At 42.6% G+C, this 13,971-nt stretch overlaps 1 protein-coding gene across 1 annotated transcript in view; it reads left to right on the top strand.

The window, feature by feature from the left end:
• The window catches only part of MRPS5 (mitochondrial ribosomal protein S5), a 29,743-nt gene that overhangs the window by 10,846 nt on the left and 4,926 nt on the right, over positions 1–13,971 (top strand). The window contains exons 4-10 of the mRNA XM_077133736.1: positions 1,505–1,630; positions 3,004–3,237; positions 4,848–4,882; positions 7,266–7,356; positions 12,341–12,387; positions 12,857–12,914; positions 13,195–13,257. Coding sequence (XP_076989851.1) covers positions 1,505–1,630; positions 3,004–3,237; positions 4,848–4,882; positions 7,266–7,356; positions 12,341–12,387; positions 12,857–12,914; positions 13,195–13,257 — 654 coding nt within the window. The remainder of the gene's footprint in view (positions 1–1,504; positions 1,631–3,003; positions 3,238–4,847; positions 4,883–7,265; positions 7,357–12,340; positions 12,388–12,856; positions 12,915–13,194; positions 13,258–13,971) is intronic.

Raw genomic sequence — 13,971 nt, 5'->3', positions numbered from 1 at the left:
CTGGCCTATTCACTTCCCCAAAAAAGAAAAAGAACAAATGGTGCTGCAATAACGAGATACTCAGATGGAAAGAGAATGAAATGTGACCCTGGCCTTACAGCATACCAAAGCAAAACACTTTTATCATGAACTTTAAAGTTATTGATAGCATTTTAAGTACCATCATTTTTAACAGGAAAGAAAATCACGTCATTGGTGAGAGTTTAGTCTGAGGTTGGGGTGTTTCTTCTGGAGCCTGTGGTTCTTTTCAGTGCACTGGTGCCGGCCGAAAGTTTGCTCCAGTCAGGGCTGTGCAGAGCAGCTCAGTGCGGTGGGAGCCGCTCACTGCCTGCGCTTCGGTTATGACGATCAGCCGTAATAATACGTGTCTGTTAAAAATGGGACACTGTGCAGATGTAAGTCCAAAACATTTTTCCCCTTCCGTGTTATCTTCCCCGAGGATCAAGGTCAGTCCTTTCAGGAAGCTGGCAGGGAGCACGTCAGACCCCAGGGATCATGGAGAAAGGGCAGTGAAGGTGCTCGTTCCCTTTTATGATACGTTCAGGATTTCGGGCATGCAGATTTATGTATCTTAGATGTCTTGTGAGTGACGTTTGTGGGGCGTGATACTTTACTAAATAAATTGGTAATAGAATATAAAATCAGTTGGTAATATTGTGAAAGGTTGCAAGTCTGAAAGAAATTAAACAGTAAATGAATGATGTAGCTATACTAATAAAGTTGAATAATGGTCGAGTAAAAAATCTAAATGTTCCACAGGTTCGAAAGGGGAAAATATTGGTTGAAATGTATGACTGAAAAAGATTTGGGGTTCCTATAAATCAACAAACAGAAATCAATCAACAGTGTTAGGATCTATACATAACTATACATAAAGCAAAGACAAGTATGGTTTAAGACCCACACAAACACACATACACGGCAGTTACTTCCACACCTGTAAATTCACATTCTTTCCCTGTGTTGGTTGTACTCCTGGTGTTGGTTATTCCCTGTGTGGTTAGACTTTAACTAGAGTTGAAAGTTAATTTGAGCCTCTCATTTTGAAGAGTACCCAGAGATGTGTAGGTCATTTACAGAAGAATAGAACAAAAAAATCCAAATTCTAAGGATTTATGAGTTCAGATGGAAGTGTAGATTCTTGTTTAGGCTAAGTAGTGTGTATTTAGGAAGGATAGCTACTGACTTTTTCAGTGCTTATAATATAAGGAGCAAGAGGACGTGGAAGAGACCCACATCATGTAGTGTAAAATGTCAGGGAAACCTCCCTACTGGCAAGTCACTGAGATTTCCGCGCTGGGGAAGACCCAGTTCTGTGACCTCAGGGTCGTCTGATCTCAGGCTTTCTGACTCTTCCCCGTGATACGTGAAAGGAATGATTTGGTTTTGCTTTCATTGCCTCAGTGACATATGAGGCTGAACCCTTTTGGCCTTCCTTGTACAATAGAACTATAGATCACTGTTTGAAAATTCAGAATTTAAAAGAAAACTCTTTTCATTACAGTGACAGCAGATGAGCTGTGGAAAGGTGCTTTAGCAGAGTCTGGCAGTGGAGGAAGAAAAGGAAGAGGCAAAAGGACCAAGAAAAAGAAAAAAAAGGATTTGAACAAGGGCCAGATCATTGGTGAAGGTAAATTTTATGATTCTTCCCTCAGATTTCATGTTTTACGCACTGGAAGCCCAGTCATTTCTCAGGAAGGACACTCAGAACCGCGGCCTTTGAGTCCCACCCAGGGCTTTGCCCTTGCAGACCTGGTGGGCGGGGATGGGGGCCACCGGCACTCGTCCGTCCCCTCCCTCGGCCAGCGCTAGCGCCCTGCGTGGTCCGCGGCGGCCGTCCCTGCCCGTGAGGGCCCTGTGGTTCAGCAGGAGAAGCCGGGCTGAGTGGGGAGTCCGCAGACTTGTCTGTGAAGGGTCAGTAGTAATGTTTCAGGCTTTGTGGGGCATGCAGTGTCCGCCCAGCTTCTCAGCTCTGCTGGTGTAGTGCAGACAGACAGACATATGTAATGCTTAATCGAATGGAAATAGAAAGTTATTTCCAGAAACAAGCTGCAGGCTAGATTTGACCCACGTGCCTTTGCCAACCCCTGGAATACGTGATTGTTTGTATTTGTATTTTTTTGAAGAATAAAAATGTGTAATGTGCTTGAATCAGTCCGTGTTGTACTGTCGTTGCTGACGAATTATCTTCAGCAGTAATCGCCTTTCAGACATGAAGAGAACACCTACTGAGCACAGCCCTTCTCACTACTGTGCAGAGAAGCACATCTGCTGGATGTTTTTATCTTATTTTATATTGAAAACAGCTATTTTATTAAATTTAAGAAATAATATATGTATACCTTTAAAGTAAAAAATGCAGAGATTATAGAGAAACATAAAGTCCCTCATGGTGACCTTTTCTCCCTCCACCCCAACCCCAGTTGCCTCCCCAGAGGAAACTGTTGATCTCATTTTGGTGTGTTTCCTTCCAAACATTTTTTAAAAGTTTTTATATAAATAAATGTATTCTAAAAGAAATGTATATTTTTCTCTTTTTTAAAAAAAAAGTTCTGTCGCACGTTCAAAACTTTTTAGAATTTACTTTCTTTTCACTCAGTGATTGGTCTTGAAACTCAATTAAGTACCTATCGAGCTATCTCACTCTTTCTAATTAGTACAGAAAATCTCATAGGTGGTATGTGCCAATTAACCATCCCACTATTACTGGACATTTAGACCGTTTCTATTTTCTGACTCTGCAAATAACACTTCACTGGGGTTACTTGTCCAAGTGCACGTGAGTTTACCCATGTGCGATAATCCCATGAGGTGGAAGGACTAGCTCTCAGTGCACACGTTTAAAATTTTACGAAGTTGAGTGGCCTGTGAAGCGAGTATGTTAGTTTATGCCGCCACCAGCATAAACTGTCCTCTGTACACATATTACCTGATACTTGAGCACTTGAGGAGAAATAAGTGCTTTTTAAAAGTTGTTACGTATTTATGTGTTTAATGCTGCAGGGCGTCATGGCTTCCTCTGGCCTGGACTGAATGCCCCCCTTATGAGAAATGGGGCCATGCAGACCATTTCCCAAAGAAGCAGGGACGAGCAGGAGAAGGTGGAGGCTGGCTTGGTGCAGCGGAGAGAGGAGTGGGACCGAAAGAGGAAGATGAAGGTCAGACAGGAGCGCGGATGGAGCGGAAACACGTGGGGAGGCATCAGCCTCGGACCTCCTGACCCTGGTCCCAGTGGAGGTAGCTGCTCTCTGGTTTTGTTTGCCTTTAGGACATGGGGTTCTAGAATTCCTAGATATGGTTTTTTTTGCTTGTCTGTTAAGGTTGCCTTATCCCATAAAAGGATTTGTGCATCTTTGAAATAATTTATCCTGTCTTATCCAACTGTATCTTATGGAAAATTCCAGAAGCAGGATGGGAAGCACTGGGTTCCTGGCATCTTAGTGGGGGGTTTTGGGAGCTCTTAATGTAGGGTGTGTGCTGTGGTCCCTGAGAGCCACTGTAGGTACAGTGCTTCCTGCAGAGATTGAGAGTGCTAATTCAGGAGCTCGGTACTTGTCATCAAGCCTCATAAATGCACACATGAGACAGATTCATACTACTTATCAGTATAAAGTCTAACGGCTTTTCCCTCTTCTTGAATGAAGAGGAGAAGGTACCTGAAAAATGCATTCTGTCAATGAGTGGGAGATGAGGGAATAGACAAGAGTTTGCCTGCTTTCTTGGTTTTGGCTTAAAGAGGAAGGAAGAGATTGAGGAGAGACACTCGGGCAGACCTCTCAGCCAGAAGGGTGAAAGCATGGAAGAGGAAAGACATCTGTGAGTGAAGATTCCTGGTGAGGCCCAGATGCAGAGTCTAGATGAAGGGATTAGCTTGTAACAGAAGACGAGCAGGGCACAGATTCAGGAGAGCCTGAGTGCGTAGTGAAAGATTGGGGGTGGCTGTGCACGTGCGTGTGTGCATGCAGCATCTGGCAGCTTCCCTCTGGGAGGGGATGTGGGGTCATTTGCTGACAGTGAGGTGGGGCATCAGTGAGCATGTCCTCCAGGGTACTGCTTGGTGAAAAGGTAGGATATCTGGGACTGGTCTCTGAATTATCCAGTGGGGCGGGAGCTGGGCCAAGGTCAGTGTGGAGAAGGCTGACCACCCAACAGGTGCTGGAGTCATTTGGTGGGTGTTTCTGATTCATTTTGCTGCTCTCTCTTTATATATGACCAAGGTTTTCTATAATAAGTAAACAGAAAACATGCAGATTGTTTGAAATGGCTGCTGTGGTGAATGGAGAGAGACATAACAACATGAAAGACTAGCGCCCGTGGGCAGGTCTCGGTTGAGCAGGAGACTGAGTTTTTAGGGACCTGTGTGGGTGTTCTGCTTTGACTTCTCTCCAGCAGCACCTGGCAGGCCAGGTGTGGGCAGACAGCATTGATTCATTCTGGAGTGGTGTTGTGGGTGAGGGATTGAGGACGCTGTGAGACCTGGTGGGAGCAGTGAACCATAGCGTCTGGGCCGAGGGGCAGAGGAAGACTGGGAGCAGGTGGTAGGAAAGGGGAAGACAGTGGCCCCAGCTCAGGAGGTGCGGGGTGCTCCAGGAACCGCTGCCTGGGGAGTTGTTGATGGGAGCTGGAGGGGTGGGGGGTGCAGCCAGGGGCTGAGGGACCCGTGAATGAATTCAGTGGGGATGCAGGCTGGTGAGGACGGGGCCAGGGACTGGCCCTGGCAGTGGTGCCAAAAGGTTTGAGATTTCTTTCTCACTTAATGTCTGTAATGGTGCCTGTGTTGAAAATGTGCTCACAAGTTGACTGTGCAGACACGTTCATCTGTGTGTCTCGTTCTTTCCTTTCTACAGAAACGTATGAGGATTTCGATACCCGAATACTTGAGGTAGGCGTGCTGAGTTACAGGCCAGGGTCAGCCTTTGGAGGGTTGGGGTGGAGCCAGTGAACCATGGGGAAGTGCCTTGGGTGCATGGTCTTGTCTGAGACGCAGGAACTGGTTTGGGTAGAGGAAATAATGGAACTTTAATTTCAGTTACGTGATATTGGTTCTCCTGATTGTTACCCTTTTTGGGGGGCTACCAAGTGAGTATTCATGACAAGGCAACTTGGAGTGGTATTGTTGATAATAGAATCTGGTGAGGTGTTTAAGTTTCCTCCTTCCTAAAGCTAAAGTATCATGAGCAATCCATTCTCCAGTGGCGAGCCCCTGCACGCGGCACTTGGTTTGGGGAGCAGGGTTCGGAGGAGCCGTAGGGAGGTGCAGACAGCGTGGGGTGCTGTGAATGTGCAGCCCTGGAGAGAGGAATGACCGGCCGGGCTGCTCGCAAGTCCTTGAGGCTTTCCAGGGTGTTCTAGTTGGCTAGCTGCCGGAATGCAACACACCAGAGACGGATTGGCTTTTAATAAAAGGGGATTTATTTTGTTGGTTCTTCAGAGGAAAGGCAGCTAACTTTCCACTGAGGCTCTTTCTTATGTGGAAGGCACAGGATGGTCTCTGCTGGCCTTCTCTCCAGGCCCTGGGTTTCAACAGCTTTACCCAGGGTGACTTCTTTCTGCATCTCCAAAGGCCTGGGCTGAGCTGCGAGTGCTGGGATGAGGTTTGCTGAGCTGCTTAGGCTGTGCTACGTTGTGTGCTCTCATTTAAGCACCAGCCAATTAAGTCAGACGTCACTCATTGCAGCAGACACGCCTCCTAGCCGACTACAGATGTAATTAGCAACAGATGAGGGTCACGTACCATTGGCTCATGTTCACAGCAACAGAACTGGGTGCCTTCACCTGGCCAAGTTGACAACTGAATCTAACTACCACACAGGGCCTTCTCTGAAGCAGGTGATTTCTCTTTGAGTCAGCATGGCGCTTCATGGCAGGTGCTGTGCAGGAGAATTGTTTGTTGCGTTTCTGGTCTGTAGCCCAAGTTTGTACACGGCTTCTTCAGTGCCCGTGAATTGTAGGCTTTAAAATACGTATGTGCCCATTTTTCATTTTTGGGCGTCCAGCTTGTACCTTCTGGTATAACCCAGCTTTATGCCTCTTTTGGAAGGGTACCCTTTGAAGAACTCTTGTATGTGTGAGTGATTTCCCCTAAGATTATCTATAGGAGTAGACTCTTGCTCCTCTTTCCTGTAACCCTGTATTATGGGAAAAGGAGCACCATGGACCAGAGAGCCGGATGCCATGTGCGTGGGTAATGGTGTTCCTGACCTTCTAAATATATACCCCAAATGCAGGTTTTCCTGTCATTTGTAATAAACAGGCATAGCCAAATTTTCTATTTTCAGTTAAATCTAATTCTTGGCATAAAGATCCAGTCCTATGCTAGTTTTTCGATATACTGTATTTCATCATTTCTAAGATGCCCATTTTTAAAATATTTTAATATCCCTGATATTATGTGTTTTATATCAGTGATCAACGATGTCAAAATTTAATTGCAAAAAATAAGAGAAGAAATTAAAAAAGAAAAAAAATTTAATTGCAACCTTTTTCTTCTCTGTGGTACATTCACTGAGATAGGGCATATTGATTTGTATAGGTTTAGGTCCTTCTAACAGCTATCTCAATTGAATTTTCAAACAACCCTGTGAAATAGGAAGAAAAAGCCTTATTTCCATTTTGTTCCTAAAGAAACAGGCCAGAGAAAGGTTTCCTTTGGAGAATGTTCAGTATTTGTGCTCGTGGAGTTAGAAGGAAACACGCATATTCACGTGCATATGTATGTGTGTGTAAGGCAGGTGGCTCCATTGTCCTCCAGAATTTTCTTAAGGCATATGTGGTAGTTAGATTCAGTTGTCAACCTGGCCAGGTGAAGGCACCTAGTTCTGTTGCTGTGGACATGAGCCAATGGTACGTGACCCTCATCTGTTGCTGATTACATCTGCAGTCGGCTAGGAGGCGTGCCTGCTGCAATGAAGGACATTTGACTTAATTGGCAGGTGCTTAAATGAGAGAATTCAACATAGCACAGCCCAAGCAGTTCAGCATTCCTCATCTCAGCTCTCAGCTCAGCCCAGGCCTTTGGAGATGCAGAAAGAAATCACCCCGGGGAAAGCTGTTGGAACCCAGAGGCCTGGAGAGAAGGCCAGCAGAGACCATCCTGTGCCTTCCCACGTAAGAAAGAACCTCAGTTGAAAGTTAACTGCCTTTCCTCTGAAGAACTAACAAAGTAAATCTCCTTTTATTAAAAGCCGATCTGTCTCTGGTGTGTTGCATTCCGGCAGCTAGCAAACTAGAACAGCATACTATTTATGAAACATTTTGTCTTTTAGGTGAGAAATGTTTTCAACATGACAGCAAGAGAAGGAAGAAAGAAATCCGTGCGTGTTCTGGTGGCCGTGGGGAATGGAAGAGGCGTCGCAGGTGAGGGTGTGGCGGTGAGGGCAGAGGCAGTGTGGCCTGCACTCCTGGGCCCACGGCCCACGCTTCTGCCCGGACTTTGTCTCCTGTGAGCCTGGCAGGGCGTGTGGCCTCCCTAACCCTGTGGCAAACTCAGGAAACCCTTTAGTGAGAAAAGAAAGGATATATCTTCTTACATCTGCCTTTTCTGATGAGGACAGTGGGTATTTTAAAAGACTTTGGCCACTCTTGTATTATATATAATAGTGAAAAATCAGGGGACCAGTGAATGTTAACCATTAACGCCATGATTACATAACATCGTAGCCGTTAAAGAATATCCAACAAATGGAAAAGTTCTTACAAAACAACGCTGAGTGAAAAAAAATCTTTAGAGAAGACTATAATGTAATCCCAACTTTTGTTCTTTGAAAAAGTATGTGCGTATACAAAGAAAACACTGAAAGAGTATATACTGAAGAGATTAATAGTTTATTCTAATTAGTTGGTTTGCAAATGACTTAAATTTTCTTCTTTACACTTTTCTGTAAAGCTCCTCTCGTGTGAACATCTTTTAATTTTATTCTTCAGTACTTCCTTTATTAAATAAAACTTGTTTGAGGGTAATTGTCAAAGATTAACAGAAATGATTTTTTAAACATACTTAAGCTGGTTTAATCATCATTCACAAGCTCTATAAACTTTTGGAAATGTATATTTGAATGTGTAAGTAATAGAAGTCTGGAAACTGTCCGTGTAACCCATACTGACCATTTCAAAAAGTACATACGGAGAGGACCGTTACAGCACTCCCTCCCCCTGCTGTCCCTGTTGTCAAAGTAAACCCCTCTTAACTTTTGTGTCCTTCCAGAAGTTTTCTATTTATATATCAGACTGTGTTTTTTTTTAATTCACACAAAGGGAATCCTGTTCTATCTGTACTTTTGCAGTGTGCTTTCCTTGCTTGTGCTCTTACCTGAGAGCTCCCTGTGTTTGTGTCAGCAAGTCCCCTCCTGCCCTGTGCTGGGTGTAGAGTGCTCTACTGTATTACATCGTGTAATCTTTTCTGTCACTATGTGTGTGTGTTGAGGGCTTTACACTTCTGTGTGAATTTTACATGTAATTTGTGCCTCAGGAGGGGTGTTCTAGTTTGCAAGCTGCCAGAATGCGATATACCAGAAACGAAACAGCTTTCAAAAAGGGAAATTTATTAAATTGCAAGTTTACCATTCTAAACCTGGGAAAATGTCCAAATTAATGTACTCACAAGAGGTTGTCTTTGTTCAAGAAAGGCCAATGAAGTTCAGGGTTTCTCTCTCAACTGGAAAGGCACGTGGTGAGCGTGGTGACGTCTGCTAGCTTTCTCTCCGGGCTTCTTGTTTTATGAAGCTCCTCGGAAGCATTTTTCTTCCTCTCCAAAGGTCTCTGGCTGCGTGGGCTCTAAAGCTTTTTCCAAAATGGTTCCTTCTTAAAGAGCTCCAGTAAGCAACCCCACCTTGAATGGGTGGAGACCCATCTCCATGGAAACCATCTAATCAAAAATTACCACCCACAATCGGGTGGGTCACATCTCCATGGGTAATCAAAAAGTTCCCACCCAAAAATATTGAATGAGGATTACAGAACTTGGCTTTTCTGGGATCCACAAAAGATTCAAACCACACAAGGGGAGACTTCTTGCATTGGATGCTGCCTCTGAACTGTTGTGTTCAGTGTCGGTGTGTACTCCTGCGTGTTCAGTGTTGGTGCGTGCTCCTGTGTGTGTTCAGTGTTGGTGCGTGCTCCTGCTTGTTCAGTGTTGGCGCGTGTTCCTGCGTGTTCAGTGTTCAGTGTTGGTGCGTGCTCCTGCGTGTTCAGTGTTCAGTGTTGGTGCGTGCTCCTGCAGCCCAGAGGCTGCATCAGTTTTGCTTATCTCCAGTGTTGTTCCGTGCAGCCCTGGCAGTTGGACACATTGCTGTTTGTCACTGTGACGTGTGAGAACAGCTCTTAGTTTTGATTTACATTTCTCTAATTCTGTGAGTCTAAATACCATTTTACATGTTTATAGACCATTATTATTTCACTTTTGAGGTCTGTTTATTTGCTTTGCCCATTTTTCTGTTGCCTGTTTGTTCTTTTGGCATAAGGGCTTTATCACTGAGAGACTTTAGCCCTTTGTCATATATTTTGAGTTATTCAAATTTTTTTCCATAAGGAAATTTTAAATTCACAAAAGTTATCAACCTTTTTTTAGTCACGTTTATCAGTCATGTCTCTCTTCTGGTTTTATGTCTTACTTCATTTGAAGATTATAAATCAATTCACCCATAGTTTTCTTTGGAACTTACAGAGTTTAATTTGCTTTGTTTAAACTAGGAATTGAAATCCACCATCCTTTTCTCCCAGGTTCTCAGATGTCTTGCATATCTCATGGAGCAACATTGTCTTGTGTTACTTTCCATGTGTAATTAAAAAAACAAATGCATTCTTTAAAATGAATACATGGTGGCAGCCAACAATAACTGCATTTCTTTTTGTTTTTTAAAACATTTTTTTGTTTTGAAATCTATATACAAAAAAGCAATAAATTTCAAAATGCAGCTTAACAAGTAGTTATGGAACAGATTTCCATGTTTTTTATGGGTTACAGTTCCATAATTTCTGGGTTTTCCTTTTAGCTGCTCTAAGCCACTGGAGACTAAAAAGAACTATCAATATAATGATTCCGCAATCATGCTCATCTGTTAAATCTTATCTTCTCTCTTATAACTCCATCTCCCAGTCTTTAGGGATATTAGGGCTATGCCCATTGTAACTTTTTTCATGTTGAAAAAGGGTGTCAACAATATAGGATAGAGGGTAGAATTAGTTAGTATTCTTGGGGAGGCTGTCCCCTCTGAGTTTTAGGATTTATCTGGCCTAGGAACCCTCTGGAGGTTATAGGTTTCTGGAAAGTAAACTTAGTACATGAAACTTTTATAAAATCTCAGCTAGAGCCCTACGTGTTCTTTAGGATTAATAGGAATGATGTTGGTTGGGGTTTGGCAAACCCTGGTAAATTGCAGTATCTAGCTGAAGCTTACATAAGAGCAGCCTCCAAAACAGCCTCTTGACTCTGTTTGAACTTTCTAAGCCACTGATACCTTATTTTGTTACATTTCTTTTCCCTTTTGGTCAGGAAGGCATTGTTGATCCCGCAGTGCCAGGGTTAGGTTTATCCCTGGGAGTCAAGTCCCACATTGCCAGGGAGACTTTCACCCCTAATGTCCTATGCCACATAGAGGAGGGCAGTGATTTTCCCTGCATAGTTGGCTTAGAGGCCACTGAGCAACATAAGAGATTTTCTGAAAGTAACTTTTAGGCATAATTATAGTTAGGCTTAGCTTCTTACTACAGGAATAAGTTTCATAAGAGCAAGCCTCAAGATACTGTCTTGGCCTGTTAATTTGGGCGTCTCTAATGTGGATAGAGTTTTGGGGGTTTCCCAGATGGGAAAGTTTAATAGTTGCATATTTTTTTCCAGTCCCTCAAGGGGCTTTGCCAATACTTTCTTTTCTTTTTCAGTAGTTTTTAATTATGGCCAACATACCATAAGGGGGATGGATCCAGATATTACATTAGGCTATAAAGATTTAAAGTCCTCGCTCCCGTTCTGGGTTCCGTGTATCTGGGTTGTTTATCCACACAGGTTGATTTAGATTGTTTGTGGCACAAAATTTAGGTTTTGACAAAGTAAACCTCTCTGCTTTTGGTCTCATACAATAAGTGAAGCTCTATAATACAAACCATTTCATCCTTTGCCCTGTATTCTGATCTACCTTAATCTCAACCAGATTGGCTTCATTCGTGTCTCCAGTTGAAGCCTAATTGCTCATTTGGTTTCTCTAAACCAGAATTGCTTGTTGTATGTAGTGATGCTGATGCTCAGAGCTGCAGAACTCCAACTTTAAGCTGTCACACAGGTACCCAGAGTTCAAGGTTATACACTTACAGCATCTCAGAATCTAAAAATACACTTACACCTCTGGACTAAATGTGACTGCTGTAAGACCTTACAATCTAGGTCCAATTTTCTTATAAATAGTTTCTAAAAGAGACCATACAATATTTGTTCCCTTTTTCCCGGCTTATATTGCATCACATAATGTCCTCAAGAATCATTCACCTCGTTGCCTGCTTTACAACTTCATTCCTTTCTGTAGCCACACAATATTCCATCATATGTGTATTCTGCCTCTCAGCAGTGTACCCTTTGTCACATCCATCCATTGGGCATCATGGATAATGTCCAAAATGAACAATCCATGTCTCACATTATCCTTACTTAGTTGTACAATCATCAGCACTGTCAATTTTAGACAATTTTCATTAGTCCAAAGAGAAAAATAACAGGTGAACACACCCTCACCAAATAGCAAATCTAAACCTCTCCTTAACTCTTGTACCTGCCCCCCACTGCAAATAATTGGCCCACAATTTATTTACCCCTGGTATTGAAGAAGTGCATTTCTGTAACTTGTGAAAAACCTAATTTCTCGATGTTAAACATTCACAAACTGAAGAATCATTGATTTTATTTCCTGGTTAACTGGAATCTGAATTCTAGTTGAACATTACAGTGAAGTAGTGGTTTTATTCTACGGCAAAATGTAAGTTTTTTCCCTACCATTTGAGGTTATTTTAATGTATTCTCAGAAACAGATAAGGCCAAATGCTTTTGCCTTATTTAGAGCATGTTACAGTTTTTAAAATGTTTTTATTGAACCTGTTTAATTTAATCCAGAGTCATTAATATTTTGTACATCGCCTTGGATTTTATAGATCCGTTCAACTGTAATATTACAGAATGCCCCAAAAAAGATAAGCAAGTCACTGTAGCCTCCTGCTTTTTTTTTTACTTGTTTGGATAGGTTTTTAGAAAGGGAAAGTGCTATGAAATATGGTAGGGGCTGAAAATTGGAATCTGTGGAAGAGCATATTATATGCCATACTTTTGTCCTTTTTCATTATTTTCCTTTTTCTTTTAAAGGTTTTGCTATTGGGAAGGCCACTGAACGGATAGACGCTTTCAGAAAAGTATGTGTATTTTAGCTTTTTTGACATTCAATAAAAGATTAATGATGCTGTGTGTTAGATACTGTAGGAAGCACAGAATAACCGTGGTAATCATAATTTGCCCTAGAACCGTTCCATGAGGCTGGCAGTTCAAGTTTGCTTGTCTTCTGGAAAGCAATTTCAGACGTACATGTATTCCTTTGCAACATTTTTACCAGACTTAGCCCAGCTTACCAAAATAATGACATAGCCGAGGAGGCTTGAAGCTGACTAAATGTTCAGTCTTACTAAGGAATTATTAATTTTTTAAGATGTGATAGTGGTATGGTGATTGTTTAAGAGTATTTATCTTTCAGAAGTACGTAACTGCAGTTTTTGTGTTTGAATTTTTCCATAATAAAACATTTTATAGAAGGTATTTTTTAAATGTTTGAGAAAATGAAAATTCTGATGGTAGATTTTAGAAAAATATTTCCCTTCTTTCTTTCAGGCAAAGAACAAAGCAATTCACTATTTGCATTACATAGAACGCTATGAAGACCATACACGTGAGTGTCAGCGTGCTCACACCTGGTTCGGTCTGTGGCAGCCTCTCTCGTGGGATGTTGTGTTTCTCAGCTCGTTCCGATGTGTTTACAGGGGAAGGTGTAGAAATGCAGAAGCGGACTTTCTCTGTTGAGAGGGTTAGTGAGGTGGGGGAGTGAGCATCTGTTCTCTCCTTGGCAGTGCATGCTGACCGCTTTACTTAGGATCCTGTTACTTTGTGACTTTTGCAAGGACATTAGAACCACACACTTAATCCCTCTCATGTTTGTTTTTACCCTCCAGTCTTCCATGATATTTCTTTAACGTTTAAAAGGACACATATCAAGATGAAGAAACAACCCAGAGGTAACTAAAAAATTCATGATTTGTTGAAGATAAAGCAGATAAATTATAACATTTCCATCATGTCCTGTATCTTGCTCACCTTTACTTGAACTCATTTTGAAAACGCCCACTTGGAAAGGCCTATCTTAGATGTAAGAAGGATGAGGCATTGGGCAATAAAGAAAGTCAACCTATGTAGGCTCCCGGAGCACAGGCTTATTCCAGGAGAGATTCTAGGCGGAAAGAGCATGTGGTGAATTGGAGATGGTAACCAAGTGAGTAGGTGGGTCTGGATGAGTGGGAACAGTAATTCCTCCTGCAGACCTCCCTGTGCTATTGGATGACTCTGTTCCTTCAGCTGGGGCAGTTCCTGTCACCCAGTCCTCACGTTTGGGTGCTGATGGGACAGGCTCCGGGCACCGGCTGCTGTGCTGGCAGGCGCGAGCAGAGGTGGCCCACCCTGTCCTGGGCAGGCACAGGCACAATTCAGGATGGTGGGCTGGGGTGGGCATGCCCTGGAGACCGGCTGTGGAATTCCTCAACATGCTAATTTGCATCTCGTCTGTGGTTCTGTAGTCAGAATGAGTTATTGTGGCTCTAGACATAAAAATCTTTAAAAGTTTGGATGAAAAAAATAAAAAATAAAAAAAAGTTTGGATCAAAATAATTTAAACACTACATTTAGTGTTCATATCAAAGTTACTAAACCTCTGCTTAGAGCTATAGCACGGATAT

Source organism: Tamandua tetradactyla, chromosome 17, assembly GCF_023851605.1.
Source record: "Tamandua tetradactyla isolate mTamTet1 chromosome 17, mTamTet1.pri, whole genome shotgun sequence".
Classification (NCBI taxonomy): domain Eukaryota; kingdom Metazoa; phylum Chordata; class Mammalia; order Pilosa; family Myrmecophagidae; genus Tamandua; species Tamandua tetradactyla.
Note: the sequence above shows the minus strand (reverse complement) of the source record. Positions and strands in the feature narration are given on the sequence as shown.